The sequence below is a fragment of the Trichechus manatus genome, unplaced genomic scaffold, assembly GCF_000243295.1.
Source record: "Trichechus manatus latirostris isolate Lorelei unplaced genomic scaffold, TriManLat1.0 scaffold00011, whole genome shotgun sequence".
In the NCBI taxonomy this organism is placed as follows: Eukaryota; Metazoa; Chordata; class Mammalia; order Sirenia; family Trichechidae; genus Trichechus; species Trichechus manatus.
The window spans coordinates 21470244-21493824 of NW_004443947.1; the positions used below are offsets into that span (position 1 = coordinate 21470244).

The 23581-nt window shown below is 42.6% G+C and overlaps 1 protein-coding gene across 1 annotated transcript in view; it reads left to right on the forward strand.

The window, feature by feature from the left end:
- The window catches only part of ATP10B (ATPase phospholipid transporting 10B (putative)), a 117437-nt gene extending 97195 nt beyond the window's left edge, over positions 1 to 20242 (forward strand). The window contains exons 18-22 of the mRNA XM_004371237.2: positions 5277 to 5477; positions 7241 to 7321; positions 8657 to 8761; positions 13932 to 14119; positions 19631 to 20242. Coding sequence (XP_004371294.1) covers positions 5277 to 5477; positions 7241 to 7321; positions 8657 to 8761; positions 13932 to 14119; positions 19631 to 20087 — 1032 coding nt within the window. The 3' untranslated portion in view covers positions 20088 to 20242. The remainder of the gene's footprint in view (positions 1 to 5276; positions 5478 to 7240; positions 7322 to 8656; positions 8762 to 13931; positions 14120 to 19630) is intronic.
- The last annotated feature ends 3339 nt before the right edge of the window (positions 20243 to 23581 follow it).

The window sequence follows — 23581 nt, forward strand, 5'->3', positions numbered from 1 at the left end:
CATTTCCGAGGTTCACCATTCAGCTGGGGAGTGGACAGCCCCATGAAACCAAATGGGACTGATGAGGTACAGCAGTCCAGGGATAGGGGCTGGAAGGCAGAGGGGGACAGGAAAGCTGGTGATGGGGAACCCAAGGTTGAGTAAGGATAGTATTGATGTGCTGTGGGGTTGTTAGCCATTGTCATAGGGCAACATGTGTACTAACTGTTAAATGAGAAACTATTTTGTTCTGTTAACCTTCATCTAAAGTGAGAATAGCAGAACAATTGGAAGAGCATGGTCGATGGCACTGAACTGTGCATGTAGAAATTTTTGAAATGGTGTATCTTTGGCTATGCATATTTTCACCAAAAAAAGAGAGGGTCGAGAAGGGAGAGGGTTGACATGTTGTGGGGTTATTGACCAATGTCATAGAACAATATCTGTACTACTGTTCCATGAGAAACTATTTGTTCTGTAGGCCTTCACCTGAAGTACAATAAAATAAATAAATAAATAACAAAAAAAAAAATTTTTTTCCGAAAAAACGTGGTGAGCAGCTCTGTAGTGACCTCCCAGCAGGGCCTGGGAGTCCTTGCTGTGTGACCAACTCCCCACAGCCATAGACAGAGTATTTTAGTGTAAGGGAATGAGTCAGACCAACCTGGATTTTGAGTCTGAAACTGCCCCTTAGTAGCTCTGTGACCTCGAGCAACACAATTCTCTGGACTCAATTTCTCTTTGATAAAATGCGACTGATACTATCTGTTTTGTGAAGTTATTGTGAGGATTGGCAATACTATATGAATAGCATCTGGCATATAGGAGGTAACATGAGTGGTTAGGAGAATAAACTCTGGAGTCAGATGCATTGAATTCAAATCCAGACCCCCATATTCAGTAGTGTTCCCAAGCCTTAGTTTCCTTATCTATAAAATAGGCCTGGTAATAGAACCTTCCTCATATATTTGTCATGAGGATTAAAGGAGAGCTTGTGTAGGAAATAATCAGCATGCATATAAAATGATCCACCTAGAGGGTTAGGCACTATTTTTATCATCATTGTTGCTGTCATTAATCTTGGAGCGTCTCAATAAATGAAACTTATTTTCTGATTTCAAGGGCGAAGTATTTGAAGAACATCCACCCTGACTTGTATCTTAGATTTTTCTCCCAAGATAGAGCCACCCCAGTGCAAGGGCTGCACCCCACCCCTTGAGAGAATAAAGGTAGAACCTCCTCACAGAATGTGGGCCTGGAGCCCATGGCTTCAATCTAAGACCCTGTACATCACTTCAGCACCCAACAGGGAGTTTCTGTAGGGCAGGATACTCAATAGTTTGTTGGCAAAAATGTTTCAGGTAGAGCGAACACCTGAGCTCTAATCTTATCTGACTCCAGCATGCTGTGTGACCATGGAAAGGTCATTTAACTTCTCTGAGCCTTAGTATCCTCATAGATAATATGGGCAGACTGTGACTGACTGTCTTTGTCACTAGAAGTGTTATCAAGAGGCTTTAGTCTCAGGGCTCTGGAAAGCACACAACACTAGACAAAGAGTTAATGAAGATATTAATGTGCCTTCTAAAAATATGTTGGTTTCTGCCTTGTTAATTAGGGCCCAAAGCAGGCACCCACCAAGTGAGGTATTAAAACTACTAGAGGCCCTTGTTTGAAATGTCCTTGATGTACAATGAATATAGGAAGAAGTCAGAACATTGCTGTATTTGGGGAGGGAGCAAATACCCGTGTTCTTCATTATATCTAGTTCAAGGACCTTTAAATAATCCCCAAGAGCCTCCAAATACAATCTGCTTCCTGTTTGCATAAGGAAAAAGAGACGATTAAGACCAGGGTGATGAAAGAGAAACACATTAGCCAAGTAGTGCCTCCAAAATTGCATTTTTCTCTTGCTCCCTTCCCTAGTCCTGCTTTCAGGCCCTGTCACAGTCCCCCTCGCTCAGGAGTGAACATTTCTGTGCAAACTTCAGTGTATATGGAAATAAACAGCATGACAAAAAGATAACATGAATTGGATAAACTGGATGCTAATATTATTTCAGCAAGTCTGTGCAAACAGGTCACTCCATTTGATCTGAAACCCATTCTGAGTATAAAAGACTCTTTAGGATTCAAAATGCCCCTTTTTCATTTTTTTTCTTTTTCTATTTTTTTTTTTTTTTTTTTGCCTCCAAAAGTATCATTCTTCTGAATAAGCACAACCTCTTGTCTGCATTAAATTTGTGAAATAGAAAAGGAAACGTCTCCAGGCAGCCATGCTTTCAAAGCGTAAATGATGTTTATTTCCAGCCTGATGCTGTGCTCGAAACTGTGACACTGATGCAGCATTATCTCCGCTTTGCACTTAGGGGGTGGAGAACTATGACTTCCACATCCGCAACCAATTTCAGAGGGGATTAAAGACCTGCCTGCTCTGAAATTTGAACAATGAATTAATTACAGCACTGTAGTTTCTTGGGAGGAAGAGCAGGCATCCGATCTCAGCGATGCCATCACTGGGTGCAACGTGCTCCCTCTAAGTTGCAAAGACTCCAGCTAGACAGAACCCAACCCATAGCCGGTGAGTTGATTTGGACTCATAGTGGCCCACAGGACAGAGTAGAACTGCACCATACCGTTTCCAAGGCTGTAATCTTTACAGAAGCACACTGCCACATCTTTCTCCTGCAGAGCAGCTGGTAGGTTGGAACCGCCAACCTTTCAGTTAGCAGCCAAGCAGTTAACCACTGTGCCACCAGGGCTCCTTTAAACAGTGTCCAACACAGAGTAAACAACTAAATACAGTTTCCTATAGGTGGAGGATAAATCTTACTATCAGTAAGTTATTTTTTGTGATCTTCAAAGAACCTAATTAAAGATCCCAAGGAGGTCGAATCAGACAGGAGAAGTAGAAAACAAGCAAGATCCTACTCTGTCTCAGGAGGAAGCAAACACTCTTTTAATGTTAAAACTCCAAGACAAGTGTTAGAACAATTAAGATTTACTTCATTTATTCAAATAATTTTTTAATATCTGCTATGTGTCACGAAGAACACTAAATAACCAAAAACCAAACCCACTGCCGACAAGTAGATTCCAACTCACGGCGACCCCATATGTTACAGAGTAGAACTGAGCTCCACAGGGTTTTTTGGTTTTGTTTTGTTTTTTAGGGAGGGGCTGTAATCTTTATGGAAGCAGATCACCGGGCCTTTCTTCCACAGCATCACTGGGTAGACTCAAACCACCAACCTTTCCTTTAGTAGTTGAGCACAAACTATTTGTACTACCCAGGGATGGACAAATATTAGGCACTGGGTATAACAGGGATCAAGACAGACATGATCCCTGTCCTCATGAAGCTTACAATCTAAATCAGGGCTCAGCAGACTTTTTCTGCAAAGAACAGATAATAAATGTTTTAGACCTTGCAGGCCACACAGGCTGTGTCCCCACTACTCAACTCTGCTGTTGTAGCATGCAGCCATAGACAATATGCAAACAAACCGATGTGGCTGTATTTCAACAAAACCTTATTTACAGCTGGATTTGGCCTGCAGGCTATAGTTTGTCAGCTCCTGATCTAGCTCAGTCTTGCTATTCAAAATGTGGTTCTCAGACCAGCAGCATTGGCATCACCTGGAAGCTTGTTAGGAATGCAGATTCTCAGGCCCCACCCCAGGCCTAAGTCAGAATCTGCATTTTTTAACCAGATACCCAGGTGATTCATATGAGTCTTAAAGTTTGACAAACACTAGTATAGGGAAGGAGCCCTGGTGGCGCAGTGGTTAAGAGATCGGCTGCTAGCCAAAAATTGGCAATTCAAATCCACCAGCCGCTCCTTAGAAACCCTATGGGGCAGTTTTACTCTGTCCTGTAGGGTCCCTCTGAGTCAGAACTGACTCAACAGTAATGGTTTGGTTTTTGGTTTTAGTATAGGTAAAAAGAAATTTAAAGAAAGAAAGAAAACATTTCCTATCATCATCCCATAGAGGAAGGTCAGGGTGCAATGGACGTATAGTAACCAGGAGACCCTTAGCCTAATCAATCAGGAAGAAAATTTAAGCTGTGACCTGAAAGAATACTAGAAAGAATATAATACAAATAATAGTAGTATCAGAGAGTCTTTTCAAAATAACACTGGCCCACCCATTAGGAAACGAGCTTCTACCATGAATACTAACCTGCTGAAAGATTTCTCACAAGACCCTGTAACTCTCTGTGCCTCAGCTACAGAAAACTGAGGAGTTCAAGTCCTAACTCCCGCACCAACTGCTTATGTGGCCTTGGGCAAGTCAGCAAACCACATCACAATACGTTAGGGGCAGTAGTAGTGACCTGTGGAGAGACCTTGAGTGGAAAGAACTTTAAAAACAACATCTAGGCCGACCCAACCTGTTGCTGTCGAGTCGATTCTGACTTATAGTGACCCTATAGGACAGAGTAAAACTGCCCCATAGAGTTTCCAAGGAGCACCTGGTGGATTCAAACTGCCGGCCTTTTGGCTAGCAGCTGTACCTCTTAACCACTGTACTACCAGGGTTTCCACATCTAGGTAGGGGACTTGATCATTCCCTTTCTGAGTTACATGACCATCAGGAAAGTGTTGTGAGGTAAACCTTCTCGTGCGGTCAGTCCTCCTCCTGCCAGGTATCCTGATCACAGTTCAGGCTTCCTCAGTGACGTCGCTTTCTATTACTACACTACCAATAGTAACCACTGCTATTCATTTATCACATGCCATGGTCTAGGTACTACTATTCCCATCCGACATGACAAAGTGATATTCAGAAAGGTTTAGCAATTTGCTCAAGGTCACACTGCTAGTATGTGACAAAACTAGGGATTCAGAGTCAGGCCTCCCTGCTTCCGAAGCCTGTACTCTTAACCATCATAGTATATTTCCCTTAATAAGTTGGTAGAGTTCCTTTAGGTCCTGAGAAACATTATTAATAGTAGTAGTATTAATAGTAGAGCCCTGGTGGGGCCCAGTGGTTAAGCGTTCCACTGCTAACCAAAAGGTCAGCAGTTCGAATTCACCAGCCACTCCTTGGAAACCCTATGGGGCGGTTCTATTTTGTCCAATAGGGTCACTATGAGTCGGAATCAACTGGACGGCAATGAGTAGTATTAATAGTAGCAGTAATGGCGGCAGCAGCTTACAGTGGGAAGACAGAGCTGTCTCTAATCTGTATACAACTTTGCATGTTACGAATGAGGAAACTGACACTCCGAGCGTAGGTGACTTGTCTGAGCTCCTAAGCAGCAATCGGTGACTGGTTGCTCTCTGCCTGCAGTGCTACGTCAACCTGCTTTTCTGGTATCAGTTCTTCTGTGGCTTCTCTGGCTCCACCATGATCGATTACTGGCAGATGATATTCTTCAATCTCTTCTTCACCTCCTTGCCTCCCCTCATCTTCGGAATCCTCGATAAAGACATCTCTGAGGAGATGCTTCTGGCGTTGCCTGAGTTATACAAGAGTGGCCAGAACTCTGAGGTAAGGGGCTTGGGCAGCTAGGGGAGGTGGCATCTCCCTGATCTCCGCTTCTCCCTGGAGGTGTCAGAGAAAGAGCCCTGGGCTGGAGGTTAGGAGCTACTGCTCTGTCACTTAGCTCCCGTGTGACTTTGAGTAACTCCCCTTCCCTTTCCAACCTGTCTCTCATTTACTGTTGAGGGTGTTGGACCAGACCAGTGGGTATTCTTCTTTGTAATTATGTATTTGATTACATCACACATTAACAAGCGGCTGCCCTTGTTGAAGGGGGAGGGAGGACATGCAGAAGGATCCCAGCCCCCTCGACCAGCCCCTCCATCCAGGCTGTGAGGAACACCTACAGAACTCCCAGGGCCCAGTTTGAGAACCACTGGAACTGGCACCCAATTTCCTCACCACTGGTTAACCAAACCAGTTGCCGTCAAGTTGATTCTGACTCATGGCAACCCCATGTGTATCAGAGTAGCACTGTGCTCTGTGGCGCTGTCAATGGCTGATTTTTGAGAAATGGATCACCAGGGCTTTCTTCCAAGGTGCCTCTGGGTGGACTCAAACTTTCAACTTTTCAGTTAGCAGCCATGTAAGCATGTTAACGGTAAGCATGTTAACCATTTGCACTACCCTGGAACTCCCACAGGTAAAGGCATTCATAAACAAGTGCTTGTACTTCACATTGGAGAAGGCAAAACTTAGAACTCAAGATTTCCACATGGTCTAGAACTTGCTCCTATCAAGTAGACTTGGTTCTATGTGCTCGCTGGTATCAAGTGAAGAAGGCCTGAGGGCCACTGAGGATGGTTTCCTAGAAGGCACAGAGGCTACACTAAGATTTGGAGGAGTCAGACAGTAGTCACTGCAGGCAGCCAGAGGAGCACAGGCCCAGGCAAGGGGGCTGGGTGGAGGAGACGGAGAGGGGACCATACTACCTCACATGAGGAGCAGCAGGAAAAGCAACCAAGAGTGTCTTTGCACTTGGGGAAAGGAGGACAAAGCCAGATGTGGTGTTGGAGACCTGGTGACATTGGGGGACAGCCAACAAAGGACCAAGTCCAGTGCTAACTCAAAGGCTGGTAGAAAGAGGAACACAGCAACCCAGGCAGTTCAGGCAAAGAAGGAGTATGGCAGCACACACACATCTTGGGCTCTTGGACTGTTACCCATGGACACACTGGCTGCATAATGTATTCCTTGAGTATCTAACATTAAAAAGAAGTTAATGTAGCAAAAACACAACTGTAAATGGTTTTGCTTTTCCCAGGGAAGGCACAGAGAAGGAAGCATGAAATGAGAAGGCTTATCTCTGAAGCCCTTGGGCTCTGTTTCTTGGGAACCTGTGGTCCCAGCTGGTAATTGAGAGCGTCCTTGCAGATGCCATTTAGAATCTGTAGAATCTCTAAACTTACTGTTTGTAGTAGTGTTCACAATAGTACTAATGAATGATAATAATAACTAACTTATAGATACAAAGGCACAATCACATTTGGTCCTCTTGAAGCCCAGGGGAATAGGTAATATTATTTTTATCCACATTTTGGGGAAGAAGAAACCAGTTCTCAGAGCAGTTTTGTGATTTTTACAAAATCATACAGTGGTGGAACTGGGACTTGAACTGAGGTCTGCTCTTAAACACTCCACTCCATTGCCTCTAAGATAAGAAGCATTTTACTTGCCATATTGTCTGCCCCCTGACACGCACAGGAAAGTTGCTTGCAAGAATAGAGGCTTGCTCTGTTGGTGGTAACTGTTGGCATGTTCTTTCCTGGTAGTACTACAATCTGTCGACTTTCTGGATTTCCGCGGTGGATGCATTCTATCAGAGCCTCATCTGCTTCTTTATCCCTTACCTGGTAAGTCATTTAGACCCACTGTAACCATATAAATTACAGGGTGGAACCTGTTCTGTTTATATGCAATTCTGGGCCTGTAGTGTCTTTCTGAGCAGAGTGTCCAAACAGGTGTCCTGTGGGCCATTATCTGGGTAAAGTCAGAACACTTTACCCAGATATCGTAATTCCTGGCTGCTCTTGAAAATTGGAAGATGTTTTTACACTGGGTAGTTCTTCCCTCTTGGCACCAAGTTGGAGTTGACTCACAGCTCTGCTTGTATGGGATACATGCTCTCCAGTTTGCCAGTCTCCCGTACTCCACTTTGTCTTACACCTGTCCTTCATTCACTGACTGTTTCCTACTTGACCACTGAAGGTATCTGAGTTTGCAAACCTTGGTGTATATATAAATTTCTGCTTCCAAAGTCAGAGCAGCAAGAGTTCAGGTAGCAAGTTCTAATAGAAGGGATACTGCATCACCTGAAAGACTGCAGAGAGCAAGGGATACCAGCACCATCTCAATTTGGTTCCCAGTTTGAATAGCAAAAATTTAGATAGTGAAAGGATACCAGTATTCCTCCAGCCATGGGGTTAGAATGTTGAGTACTTGCCCCCCAGGTACCAGCTTCTGGGCACATATTCTTTTTCAGTTGGCAACAAGATAGCAGTGGAAGGAGGCAAGCATCTTATGCTTTGTTTGAATTACCTGGTTTACAACACCCTTCCTGACCAGGCCTCTTCTTTTACCTTTTCTACTTCTTCGTTTGTCCCTGCTCTTTTGCCCCAGACCTACCATACAAGACAATTTGGAGTTCTACAAACCCACCACATTCACCTTCAGTTCTACCCTTACTTGGAATGCACTTCCCCTCCCTCTTCGACTGATTTACACCTTTTTTCTAATCTCAGCTGAGATATCCCCTCTTCTGTGCTCCCAAGATGCCTTATCCTTGCCTCTATTGCAGCCCTTACCCCCTTAGTTGGACCACATCTGCCCCGACTAATAGATTGTAAACCCCTTGGAAGTGAACATGGACATTTACTCAGCAATTAGTACAGTACCTGGTGTTCAGTAAATTCTTTGCTCATTTATTCCACAATGTTTTTGGAGCACCCAACCGTGGCTTCCTCTGGATACTATGTTCCTAAATAATTTAGTCCTATCAACTCACTCCTCATCTTGGTCTCTTCCATGGGTCACTTCCACATGGATTGCAGCTGAGGCCCTTGGTCTCTCCCTGTCGTTTCCCCTCCCTTGACACCTGCCTTCACTGATGGTCTGTAATCATCTGTCAAAGCCAAAACCTAGTTCTTCCATGGACACAGCTGTCAGTGCCTGTTTGTTCCTCTCTGCAGACCTACAAGGACTCTGATATTGACATCTTCACCTTTGGGACACCCATCAACACCATTGCCCTCACTACAATCCTCTTGCACCAGGCAATGGAAATGAAGACCTGGGTAAGGACTGCAGGGTCTCTTTGTCTTAAAAATTGGGCTCCTGTTCATTAACCCTATTCATATTTCTGAGATGTTTCACTCCATATTATTGATCCACCCAATAAATACATACTGAGCTCCTACCTGTGTCCTACCTGCATAGGGAGACAAGTGGTGTAAAAGAAAAAATTCCTGACTGCAATCTGCTTATCACCTAGCAAGGATGATAAAACTAACATATTTGAAACAAGGAGACAATCAGTTGTAAAAATGGATATTGTTGATAAAAATTTCTGAGGTGTTTCGTGGAAGAGAAAGCGTTAAAAAATTACAGACCAATCTCACTAATAAACGTAGATGTAAACAATGCTAAATAAAATATTGGCTGGCAAATCAACTCAACAGCATGTTAAACACAATAAAGCATGGGACCACTATGAGTGAGAATCAACTTGATGGTACCCAACAACAATCTTAGTTTCCTAGGTCTGCCATACAGAAATACCACAAAGTGGGTGGCTTTAAAGAACAGAAGTTTATTTTCTCACAGTTCTGAGGGTTAAAAGTATGAATTCAGGGCATCAGCAGGGCTCTGCCCTCTCTCTCTTTGTCAGCTCTAAAGGAAGATCCTTCCTTGGGTCCTTCCATTTCTGTAGTCCCAGGCATTTCTTGGCGTTCTTTGGCTTGTAGAAGGATCCTCACATGCTATATTCTCCCTGTGTGTGATTCTCTTTTTATAAGACATCACTCAGACAAGATTAGGACCACGCTACTCTGGTACGATGTCATTAACTTAACTGATAATATCTACACAGAAAATAAAGACCCTTTTTCCATAAACAAGGTCACATTCACAGATACAGGGGTTAGGACTTCAACATATCATCTAGGGGACACAATGTAATCCATAACAATGACCAAGGAATTTTCATATGCTACTAGTAGACTATAAAGTGGTACCACCCACTGAAGAGAATTTTGAAAATAGCTAGAAAAGTGTAAAGTACTCACACTCTATGACACAGTTCCACTTCTAAGTATACACCATGGAAATTCTCTTACACGTCTAACCAAGAATGTTCATTGCAACATTGTTCTTAATATCAAAAAAATTGGAAACAGCCTAAATATTCATCAGCAGGAAAATAAATAAATTGCAGCATACTCATACCATAGAATAGCTAGTGTGAATAAACTAGAGTTATATCTATCAGCATAGGTAAAACTACAAAACACAATATTGAGTGAACAAAGCTGCAGAAGGCTATACATGATAAAGTAAAAAAGCATCCATAAACATGGATGCACATGTATATATAAAATATTCATAAGAATGGTAAACACTGAATTTATGTTCAAGATTAAAGAGGGGGAGATTTGTGAGGAATGCACGGGGGTTCCATTGTATTTATAAGACTCTTTTAAGAAAAGCCGAGGCAAATACGGCATAAGGTTAAAAGTGATAAAGCTGTATGTTTGGTATATGAGGTATATTGTCTGTGTACTTGAAATATTTCACAGTAATTTAATTACATTTTTAAAAAACTAGCCCAACATATTTCCCAAAAGGAACACTGCTCTCTATGACTTCATCATTAGATTTTTTTTTTTTTAACCTTTCAAAATGCCCCACAAAGTAATCAGGCCTCAATTGTGTATTAAATAGGTAATGAGACTAAAGATGCTGTATCCTTTCTGATTGGTCATTCAGTCTGCTTTCTAAAAACACTGCAACTTGCTACCTTAAAAAGAGGAGGCCTGTTCTCTTCACTCAGTTCTCAGCATTACTAGTCCAGCTAATACGTCTCTAGTCTAGGTACCCCAACAGTTACTCAAATTATTTTGAAAAGTGCATGTCCATTTTTGGAAGTGCTTAAAGCAGGGAGAGAGCCTTTTTCTTCCTTGTAGAAGTCTAACGTGAATTGTAATAGCTGTGTCAGTTTTCACAATCCCCACCAAAGCAATTGAAAGTGTTAGCTAACTACTTTCTTCTTCAGGAACAGGGGCTGGGTTATTCAGCCACCTCTCCCACTGAAAACAACTAAAAATACTGGTGGGATTTGGAGGGAGGACTCCTTAAATGCATGAAAGAGCTAACGAGACAATAAAGACCCAAACCTCGGGTGCGGGGTAGGGGGGAATTCTAGAGAGGCAAGCTGGGCCAAAGCCTCTGTTTCCTTGAGGGTGTTTGTAATCCGGCCCAATATGAACTTTGCTTTTGGCAGACTTGATGAGTGAAAGGTCCAGAAATCAAAGTTCATGCTCCCAAGGTAGGGTCTAATAAGAGATTCTGCCCATATTAAATTGGGACCCCAATAATGACAACACCTTCAAGGTCAGAGTAAACCTAGAGGTGGACCTACCCATAAACGTCCCCTCCCCACCCCGAGCAGGGACTGCAGGGATTGGTCCCAGGGTGCTGAACAGAGCAGGGAGAATCAACGTAAAGGACCTATCCTGGGAGATTGTGACCCATGGGCTGGCCTCAAACAAATTTGCAGCCCAGGTTCATATCACCCAGGTGATCCACACTGGACTTAGGAATTCAGTTTAAAGTGATTCAGGATTGACAAAGCCCAATGGCATCTGCAAAAAAAAAAAAAACCCACAAATCCTCTCTGCAGAAAAGTATCTTCATCCTAAGCCTCAAATTGTCTCCACTAATAACTTCTTCATGGGCAGTAAGCAGCACACATTCAAAGATAACCAAGCTCACAAGGAAACAAGAACCAATGAGTGAGGATCAACAAAAAAAATCAGAAACAAATAGTTCATATACTAGAATGAACAGGTATAAATCATAGAAAAGCTGTTTGCTATGTTTAAGGAAATAAAGAACAAACTTAAAAATATCTGCAGGAATTTGGAAATTATGCAAAGCAACCTAGCAGATTTGAAAGCAGACCAAACAGAACATTTAGATATAAAAAAATAGTAACTATAATTTAAATTCAATGGTTGATTTAAAAGCAGATTCGACACAGCTGAGGGAAGAATTAGCAAATTTGTCAAGATATACTATTCCAAATATAAAGCAGAGAGGAAAAATAATGGAAATTATGAAAGAAATATTCATAAATAGAGCGGTATCTGAAAAGGTTTAGCATACATTTGATCAGAGTTCCAGAAGGAAAGGAAATAGGGAATGAGGCAGAGGCAATATTTGAAAAAATAAAGAATTTTGCAGAAGTGGTAAGACATCACTCTACAGATTCAAGAAGGGCAACAAAACTTAAGCAAGATAAATAAAAGTAAATCCACACTTATCATATGATAGGGAAAGTATAGAACGTGAAAGACAAAATTGAAATCATAAAAGCAGACAGATTTTAAGAGAGACTTCCTTCTAAGGAAGAACAAATAAACTTCTCAACAGTAACAATGGAAGCCAGAAGAGAGTGGAATGTTATCTTAAATATTCTGAAAGAAAATAACTGCCAAACAAGAATTCTATGTCCATTAACAGTATCTTTCAAGAATGAGAATGAAATAAAGCATTTTTCAGAAAAAGTAAAACAGACAGTATAGCAGCAGACCCCCACTTAAGGAAATTATAAAGGATGTACGTCAGGCAAGGAGCTCTGGTGGCGCAGTGGTTAAGAGTTTCGCTGCTGTCTTACTTATCTAGTGCTTGGTATAACAGAAAACCACAAGTGGATAACTTTAACAAGGAGAAATTTATTCTTTCACAGTCTAGGAGGCTAGAAGTCCAAATTCAGGATGCTAGCTCCAGGCGTAGGAAATAAAGAACTTTCCCTCTCTGTCAGCTCTGGGGGAAGGTCCTTGTCATCAATCTTCCCCCACTGAGGAACGTCTCAGCACTGGGACTCCCAGTCCAAAGAGCACACTATTCTCCTTGCTCTTATTTCTTGGTGATATGAGGTACCCCGTCTCTCTGCTCGCTTCTCTCTTTTATATCTCAAAAGAGATTGACTTAAGACAAAACCTAATCTTGTAGCTTGAGTGATTAACTAACTACCTCGAATCCTGCCTCATTAACATCATAGAAGTAGGATTTACAACACATGGGAAAATTATATCAGATCACAAAATGGTAGACAGTCACACAATACTGGGAATCATGGCCTAGCCAAGTTGACAAACATTTTTGGGGAACACAACTCAATCCACAACAGTTGCTAACCAAAAAGTCAACAACTTGAATCTACCAGCCACTCCTTGGAAACCCTGTGGGGCAGTTCTACTCTGTCCTGTAGGGTCGCTATGAGTCAGAATAGACTCGATGGCAATGGGGTTTTATGCAAAAGGAAAGTAATCTCAAATGAAGAATCCAAGATCCACAAAGAAATGAAGGCATAGAAAGTGGTAAACATGTAAGTCTAAATGAATACTGACATATTGAATAATAATAATAATGACTTAAGAGATTCAAAAATTGATACATTTAAAATATACAACAATAATACGTAAGCCAGAAGAGAGGTAAACAGAGTTAAAGTGCTTAAAGTCCTTGTATAATTTAGGAGAAGGGAAAGGTAGTTATAAGCTTTAGCCTGTGGTATGTTAAGATTGCTCGTTATCATTTATTGCATAACCACTAAAAGAATAAAGATGGAGTGTATAATTTCCAAACTAGTACAGGGGGGAAATGAAATTATACGAATTAGTCAATAAGTTTAAAAGGAGACAAGAATGGAAAGAAAAGAAAGAAGCACAGAACAGGCAGGACAAAATAAGATGAGACAACGGAATACTACACTGCTCCGAAAATGAATGAACTACAGCCACGTGGGGAAAAAACAGGTTCATCACACAAATACAGAATTGAGGGGATAATGATAAAAAAAAAAATCACACAGAATATGATTCTATTATCTGATATTTGAAAACAGGCTAGATAGGGAAGCATAAGTGGTAAAACTACAAAGAATAGTATGGAAATTATCATCACCAAAGCCACGAGAATGGTTGGCCCCAAGGATGAGACAAAAGGGTGGGCTTCTGGTAGGAAGGCAATATTCAAATTCTGAGTGTTCAAAATATGTTCAGACATGTATACATGTGTTCAAAAACATGGGTGTTTGTTTTATAATGATCCATTAAACTGTGCACTTGCATGAATTTTTTATTTGTGTGTTGCATTTAAAAAAAAAAAATTTGAAACAGTTAGCCAAGTAGTGGGCTTGCACTGCCCCTAATCTAAGCTATCCTTTCTTCTTTCCTTCCGCAGACCGTTATCCACGTACTTGTCCTTGTCGGCAGCTTCCTAACGTACTTTGTAGTAACCCTAGTGTACAACGCCACCTGCGTCACATGCAACAGCCCCATCAACCCATACTGGGTGATGGAAGACCAGCTCTCAGACCCCACCTTCTACCTCGTCTGCTTCCTCACTCCAGTCGTGGCTCTTCTCCCAAGGTTTGAGCACGGGCGTTGTTTTTCTCCTACAACTACCAGTCTCTCCTTAATAAACTGTTTCATAACTTAAAAGAGTCAGGAGTTTGACTCCTGCTGGAATCCTTCAGGCTATGGTTTTAGAGACAAGGTGTGAGACTAGAAAAAACAATGAACTAAGAGGCAAGTAACACGGACTCTGGTTCCAGGTAAGCCACAGGGTATCAAAGTCACCAGATCTGGCAGGGCCTCAGTTGTTAACATCTGTAAAATGGAAGTAATGTTTTCTAACCTCCTGCCTTACAAGTTTTGTTGTGGGATTGGGAGTCATTTTGAGAAGCACTTTGGTCCTTTTTTATGAGCTCAGGAGTCTCACACTCAAATGTCTACAGAGACAAGCAAGTAACTACAGCAAGCCAGGTGAAGTTTAGACAGTGGGAGGAAGAATTTCTCAGCTTTACCCTATCATTGCCATAAGGAAAGATCAAGTCTAGCCTTCCAGAGCTTCGTTTTTTTACCAGAAGTTCAAAGTTTGCATGAAATCTCCAACTTTTTAATATTACTCAAATTTGTTTAAAAAAAAAAAAAAAAGAACCTCTGTAAGCCAAATAAATCATCCATGCCCAGGGACTATTTCTGGCATTTCTCACATAAATCCTCTGCATTAGCCTTTTCCAGAAAAATAGCAACAGCAACAACACTAATGCATTACCTCCCTTTAGAACTCATTCGTGGAACACACTCTCCCACCATCCTCTCATTTTGTTTTTGGCATCATCTAGAAGTTAAGACAAAACTGTGGGTCTAGTCCCACTTGCTCATCGGACAGCTGTAGTCCCAAGAGAGACCAGGACACATCCACAAGCCCCACACAAATCAAAGTGGAGCTGGATTCTCTCAAATCAGAGGCCAACGTTCAATTTTCCAGCCTACGCTGCTCCGGTAAGAGCAAGTGGTGAACTTGACAATGATATACCCATAGATGAGACAGCCTCTCTCAGTCCCCAGGATCTCACCACTCTGAACATCGAAATCCAGCCACCTTATTACTATAATCTGTAGTCAACAGCCCATAGCAACACTGAATTTAACAACACGGAACATAGCAACATAGAACTTTTTCTATCCCTAGATTAGGGAGAGGGACATCCTCAGGCCTTGCTTCCTTTAATAAATTTAGCAACTTACTTAACCTAGTTTGGTCTCCATTTCCTCTTCCTAAGACACCGTAGAACCTTGGCCTCTGATGTAGAGTTGGAGGCTGAAGATACCAAGATGGCAAGTACTGTTGGAGTCAGCGAATTCCACAAATGTTAGCTGAGTTCTAAGTACATGCTGTGTGCATGGCCTCCCTGCTTGGTCCCTACCAGTGCCCACAGCCTTATCTCCTCACTCCCTGCCTCAGACATTGGACTCCATCACCAGGCTTCTTGTACTTCACCTAAGACCCCATGCCCTCTCACTTCCCTGCCTTCGCTCACTGTGTTTCTTCTGCTTGGAATACCCTTTTCATTTCTTTCCCAGGCAAAACCTCCTCATCCTTTGTATCATTTCAGGCATGACCAGTTCCAGAAGCCTTCCGTGACTTCACCTGTCCTCTCAGGCTGAAACAGGTCCCTCTCTCTCATGTGTCCCCATTACCTGGGTGTATCTCTGTCATTGCCCTTACCACATTTATTATAAATGACCTGTTTGTCCCTGTCTGACCCTCAACTACTTGGGAGGAGGAATCCTCCTTATCTTTCTATCCCCAACACCTAGCATTGTTCCTGTCACATATTCTGCACTCAGAGATGAATGGGTAATGGATGCTGAAAGAACAAAAAGATAAAACAGGGTCCTTGCTCTCAAGAAGCCTATAGTCCAGTGATAATTCAGACGTAGGTTTGACCATAATACAAGGTGAGAATGACTAGGAGTAACAGAACACCCTGAGAGTGTAGAGTGAGAAGCAACTAAGAAGCAGCATCAGGCCTCAGGGTACATTTTTCCCACCCCACCCATTCTTCACCTCATCCCTGGGGAGAGAAGCCACGAGACAGACCACAAGGATCATGGCCTCATTGGAAAAGGGCATCAAACATGTGGTTAAATATTTTTTGTCACCATTTTTGGAGCTAAAAATGTGATTACCACTGATCAAGGACTGAACTCCTCTATTCAGTTTATTATTTGGGGATGTGGAAAGAGAAAATTATAAATCCCATATTCTTTATCTCAGCCTTGAGTAGGATGCATACTTGGAGCCAGAGACTACCAGGCTGAAGTAGCAACGTGGTGTTTTTGTTATTAGCTGCCATGGAGTCGGCCCCTGACTCATGGTGATGCCATGCGCAAAGGAGTGAAATGCTGCCTGGTCCTACACCATTCCCATGATCAGTTGTGGATCAGACCATTGTGATCCATGAGGTTTTCATTGGCTAGATCACCAGGCCTTTCTTCCTAGTCTGTCTTAATCTGGAAACTCTGCTGAAACCTGTTCAGCATCATGGTAATATGCAAGCATTGACTGATGAATGAGTAGTGGCTGCACATGAGGTACATTGGTAGGAATCAAACCCAGGCCTCCTTCATGGAAGGCAAGAATTCTACCCCTGAACCACCACTGAAGCACCACTGCCTCATAGCAATTTGATGAGACTCCCTGAAAAGGATGAAAAGACTGTTGACACAGTGTCTTGAAAGACAGGCGTTCAGTTTTACTGCTTATTAAACAGATGAGGGACAGGTTAGGAAAAGCCAGCAAATATTCCCTTACTAGTTACCATGCCGCTTAAGTTAAATCTATGCTTATTCTGTATTATCATCATAAAGTTGAATTTCTGTTTAATTCTGTTTACTAAGAAAGGCAAAGAGATTTTTTAATAGTGAAAGGATTATTTTAATAGTTCCAAGAACAGTTGACTTATATCCTTGAAACAATTAATATTTGTTATAGAAATCAACATAATAGAATGTTTGCCATAGAAAATTGTATTTGTTCACTGAAAGTACTTAAACTTTATTTGTTGTGAACTGTATATACCATAATAGAGACTGATTTTACTCACCAGGCTTGTGATACTTAGCCCACTAGCTGTGACCTCACTAATCTTGGTCTAATTAACTCAACCAGTATAAAAGGACTGTAGAATTTCTTTTAAACTAGGAAAACAGATCCATTTAAATCATCTTACAGATAAAAGAAAAATAACTAACAGACTAACCTTAAAACACAGTGCAGCATCCTGATTTGCTACAATAGAAGGAACTAGTCCCTGAACAATCTTCTCTTAGCTTCCTTGACCCAACACTCTATTCTTGGTTTTTCACCTACATCTCCAGTGGCTCCTTCTTCGTCTCCTTTGCTGGCTCATGGATCTGGTATATGTCAAGGCTTGGTCTTAGGTTGTCTTCTAATTTTATATTTTCTCCATGGACATAGAAACCACTATTGTGGATTTAAATATGATTTTAACAGATGAATCTCCGATATAAATTCCCAGCCCAGACCTCTCTTCTGAATTCCAGATACATCTTTTTAGCTACACTTTCATCATCTCCACTTGGACATGTTAAGTTGAAGGTAACTGGGAGGCATCTATAACTTAACTCATGGTTCCACCTTCCTTTCACCACCACCATTCAAGAAACCTAGGTCTTTTATAGAGTTCCCTTCAGCAAATGCTGCCCACTCAGGATCACAGAGACTCCTGGGAGTTCTCCTTGACATCATCTGCCACCTTATGCCCAGAGCTAGCCTGTCACCAAGTCCTGACAGTTCTACTTGCTCAGTATTTCTCAACTGCATCTCCTATTCTCATTTTTACAGCCATCACCATGATATAGGCTATGACACTTTCACCCCTAGATCACTCCAATAGCCTTCCCATTGGGTCTTACTCTGCTCCATTATCATTACATCAAAGTTGATTGTGTTGCCTGTTTATAACCTTCCAAGGGCCTCCCCAGGCCTCTAGAATAAAGGATGAAAACCAAAACATGGCTGGTGCCCAGTCCTTGCCTGCTCTGGCCCTGCCCACCCCGTCTGTCTCATATGTCCCCACTCTTGTCCTCACTGTCCTCACTTCGGGCACCCTGCTTGGCTTTTGGTTATCACTTTGCCTGGTTACCTCCTGTGTGTCCCTCAGTCCTCAGCTCAAACATTTCTTCCTCAGGGAAGATCTCCCAGGCCAGGTCAGGTGTCGACACTGTCATTGCTCTGCCTATTTATATTCACATGCTAATGAGGGCAAGAACTCTGTCTTGTTCACAGCTTAATCCTCTGGCCAGGCCCATTATAGGGACCTGACAAGTACTTTTTGAGTAAATGGATAGAGGAGGAAGGTGGTAGCTTAGAGGAAAGGTTTAAAACAAGGAAATTTCAGTTTCCAGGCAAGAAGTTGAATCTTTCCTGAGATACCAACAGGGGCCCTATACTGCCTTCCTGGGAAAGAGAGGGTACATAGGGAAATGCTCATCTGACTCTGTGGGACCTACTGTAGTCTTCAGAGTCCCCTTGCCTTGCAGCTTTTAGACATAGTGGAAAGATGGGAGGCTCTCTGTTTAAAAGGCTTTAAAAAAAAAAATGGACTAGTTTTGGAAAAGACCTTAGGTGGGATCTGGACCAACTGGATTACTTTTTAGCTAAGAAACTGAGACCCAGAGAGGGGAGCGAGTTGCCCAGTGACACAGAGCTGTTGTATGCTTTCTCCATACACTACGTAGTTTTATTCACCTTGTCATCCCTTCCCTTACCCAAACTTAGAACAGGGAGAAGATTCCAGGTACAGATAGAGACTCCTAATTCCAGAGTCCTCTACAGGCTACATGTAGCTTGGCTGGGAGAAGAACCCTAGCTTAACATCAGGGAGATCTGTTAACTTCTTGGAAGACCTTGGGAAACTCACCTCATCACTGTGGGCTTCAGTTTCTTCAAATGGCAAATGATGATAATGTAGTGACTTTGTGAAGTCAGCACAGCCCATGGATCCAAGAAAACTTATGTATTTAGAAACTTCTTAGAAATTCTTAAGTTCCACAAAGGGTTGACATTACAAAACTGGTAAATTTGCCTAAAGCAGAGTAGCTTTGTAACGGAATGAACTTCCTTGTGTATCGTAGATAAAGGCAAATCTTCTGGATCCAGAGTGCCTGGTTCTGACCGTGGCTCAACCACTCTGTGGCTAAGGACAAATCACTGAATCTCTAGGTGCCTTGATTTCCTCATCTGTAAAAACGAGAAACAAAAGAAGCAACCTTAAAAATTTATTGGGAGAATAAAATTAGTTAATAATATATCTAGCACTTAGAATAGTCTGGCACATAATAAATGCTACATAAATGTTAGCTATTTTATTTCATTACTGTTGTTGTTGCTATTGTTGAGTTCCCCAGTGCCAGAGGGGCCCCGGCATAGATTTGATGACTGTCAGGAGTGCTATAAAGAGGATCCTGGCCTGGGTGGGGAGTTGGAGTCTAATGTTTTTGTCAATGCTGAAATTCTAGAAATACACAAAAATCAGAAAATATATTTATTCTGTCATTTCCCACCAGGTACTTTTTCCTGTCTGTACAAGGGACCCATGGGAATTCTCTGATCTCAAAAGCTCAGAAATTAGACAAACTTCCCAAGGACAAAAGAGAGCTGAAAATTCAGAGCTGGAGAAGCAAACAGAGGCCAGCCCTTGTCCCTGAAGGAGCTCAGCCCACCCTCCATCCAGGGCCACCTGTCCCAGCACAGGACTTCAGAGCCAGCACGCCAAAGAGCTCTTCCCCTCCCAAGGTGAAGCACATGGAGGACTGGGAGCTCCATGGAAAGAGGTGCAGCAGAGACCACATGAGGGACGAACCGCACTCAGGGGGCTCCTCAGCCAAATTCTTATCTGGAGAGCACCTTCTGGGGCCCAGTAGGGCCATGTCTCCTGGACCTTACTCAAATGGACAGATTAATGTGCCCCGGCCCTCAAGCAGGGGCAGCCATCGCAGATCCCAGAGTACACTGACCGTCTGAGGGGCCTGCAGAAGTCTGTACAAACTTAGAGAGGTTGCCCAGTAACTGGCACAAGAAATTGTTCGTCTTCACGGGATCAAGAATGTGCAGTCTTACTCTTTTTTCCCCATCAGTCTTGACTTCCGTAGAGGAAGTGCTGGCCCCAAGGGACAAAAAAGGGCTGGAAACCCATCAACGTCTGGTTTTCTCCTGCTGCCAGGTAGCAAACAACAGAGTTTTTGTAAGAAGGCTGTTTCTGTTATATAGAGCTCTCAGGTTTTTCAGCCTAAAGACATTCTTCTCACCCTGTAGGTGAGCACAGCCTATGACCTAATGCAGCTGGATCATAAGTTTCCAAGATTCCAGGAAGTGTTATCAACCCAGGCAATATCTGGGGATGTGGAAGTTTCTGGGTTGTCACACCATCACCCTACCATCAGTGCCAAGAGACAACTGCATCATCTTGAGTGTATTGCAATGATGGCCACACCAAGGTTAAGATCCCTTCTATCCATAGAGAGTGGGGTCTGCTTTTTGTCTTTTAGCCAAAGAAAACCACAACTGAAGATGAAAACTAGACTTGAACTCAGTGCTACAGACACTTCTTAGGGCTGTAGGGTTATAGCTGAAGTGAGAGACAGGAAGAAAGAGTGTGCTAAAGGAAACAGGTGCACCAGAAGCCCTATGTTTTGGCTATCAGACCTTGTGTCCCACAGTCTGGAGAATCTGCGCAGAGGCCGTGGGCAGCGCTCTTTTTTAAGTTATTTATTTTATTTATTTTGAAATAAAATTACCCATCCTTATTCAGCCTACAGAACAAGAAAATGCTAATTCAGGAAATCTAAGCACATCTGCACCCAGAAAAGGCCCATATGATAGAGCAACTCTGAGACAAACAGTGACATCTCAAAGGGTAAGGCTAGCATTAAACCCCATTAATTCAGCTAATCCTAAAATACCACCACCTGGAAGACACTAGTGTATGCTTCAGTTAAATTAATAAGAATCTTAGGGAAAAGAAACATTATGTAAGACTTTCCTAGAGGTCAAAAATAAAGGCCAAATATATAAAAGAGCTCAAAATGGTGTTTAAATAAAAGAATGGATAATAGAACTCTAACTTCAAGAGAAACTAGGCCTACTGTGGGCAGGGATAGCCTATCTCAGGTCTTTTTAAATAAGTCAGAACAGGCTATTGTGCCATCCCTCCGTAAGCCAGTGCCTATATTAGGCACAAATACTGGGATGGATAGAATAAGTGTGGCAAGTCTTTAAAACCAAGAGTCATAGCCACCAGCCATTAGTTGGCCTATTACTTGAGTAACTCTTGAGCAAAGATACCAAAAAGAGCTCAAAACTCAAGTTGGCAAATGGCAGGCTGAGCTGGTCCTCTGGCCTTCTCCCTGGCAAGCTAGACTGGAGGGGCCATTCAGAGCATCATCCGGGAGCCAGCACCCTGGATCTCTTTCACCGCCTCTGCCACACAATGACACCAGCACTGGCCACCTGGTGGGAATTCAGGGGAATCCTAAATAAGGATTGCATAAAAAGGGGCAGGTAAACACACCAGGTGAAGCAGTAACAGGGTAAACTCAGAACTTGGATCTCAGGGTCCTCCTTTCCCCACATGATTTCTGTTCACTCCTGAAACCCATAAGGAGCTAGGCAGGATGTTTCAGGAAAGAACAGAGCAGTGGGAGGAACCCTGGCCCTAGGAGATCTGTGTCTGAGTCTTTCCTCTGCCTCTGTCCTCTCTCGGAGCCAGGAGCCTTGAAGCAGGATGTCACACATTCAGATTAGCTTAGAACTGCCCTACCTCCCAGGCTTGGTGTAAGGATCAAGTCAAAACTACATGGGGTATGTGAAAACCCTTGGAAAGCTGTAACAGTCTTGGTAAGAACACAAGGGAGTTTTATTTCAGAGCTAAGGGAAGCAGAGGTGATGAGGAGGTTGGGGACATGCCTGACCTGCCTACCTAAACACCAAACCATGCCCAGCATTCTGATGCTGCTCTCTTACTAGGGTGACTAACTGTCCCAGTTTGCCCGGGTCTTTCCCAGTTATAGCACTGAAAGTCCCACATGCTGGGAAGCCCCTCAGTCCCAGGCAAACTTGAGGTTTTCACCTGTTCTTGCCCCCTCTTTGTAAACCCAAACAACTGTGACCATCCAACTTGCCATTTCCCTCAGGGGATAAAGTTATAACAACTATTTCCCTATAACATGCTAATGATTATACTTAGTACATTTTTATACTTTGATGATCTTTTACTGTTGAATGGAAATGTGGGAAGGAATGTTAGAGGGCAAAAAATAAATAAAGTTGGTTTTCTATAGATGCCTGCCAACCTGAAGTTCTTTGTCTTATCATTCTTTATGTTATGACCACTGGTTCTTAGTATGCTCCCACCCATCCATTCATCCATCCATCCTTGTTGTCACTCACTTGCTCATTCATCTATCCATGTTTCTATCCATTAAACTTCTGTTAAGACCCTACGAGGTACCTAGCAAGGAGCCCTCATGGCACAATGGTTAAGTGTTCAGATGCTAACCGAAAGGTCAGTGTTTTGAGCCCACCAGCTGCTCCATGGGAGAAAAGACCTGCTGATCTGCTTCCATAAAGATTACAGCACAGGATACCCTATGAGGCAGTTCCACTCTGTCCTATAGTGTTTCTATAAGCCAGAATAGACTCAATGGCACACAAGAACAACAACAACAGATACCTGTCAATGTGCTAGAGGCTGTGAGGAACACAATCCCTGTCTTACAGAAGCTCAGAGTCTTAATGGACCTCCAAGGCAAAGAGTATCAGGAGAATATCTGATCAAACCTGAAAGCAGGATCAGCCAAAAGGGCTATGAGAAGTAGAAGCAGCACATACAATCCTCTCTGTCTGAAACTCTAGTCTGGCTACTCTCTTCTTCCAAAAAGCCTGACACCAAGCCAGGGGCAGATTAACTAGTAAACACGGTACACACTGGCTTAAACGTGTTTATTTACTAATCTGTAGAGCACAATTTCATACAAGTGTCACCACATCTTTGGTGAAATTGTGCACTATAGATTAGTTAGTAAGTGCAATTAAGCCCATACGTAACTTGTTTATTGGGTAGTCCATCCCTGCACCACAAACCTCAACCCCAGACTGACTTAGGTACCTCTTTTCATTCACTCAGTCAATAAACATAAGTTGAGGACCTGCTGTACACGGCATTGTAGTAGACAACAAGGATAAAATGGGAAACAAAAACAGACCCAGCCCTGCCCTCACAAAATTCACCATCTAGAAGGGGAGACAGACAACATACAAGGAATCCAGTAAGTGTGGTAATTACACACTATGAGAAGCGGCAGGAATGAAGGGGATTGAGTAGTTCTCTGGGGTAGTCAGAGAAGGTCTCTCCCAGGAGGAGACATTCCAGCTGAGACATTAACCATGAAAATAAGACATCAGGGAAGGGCCATTCCAGGTGAAGAGAAAGAACTCTTACCTACCAAGCTCTGAAAAAG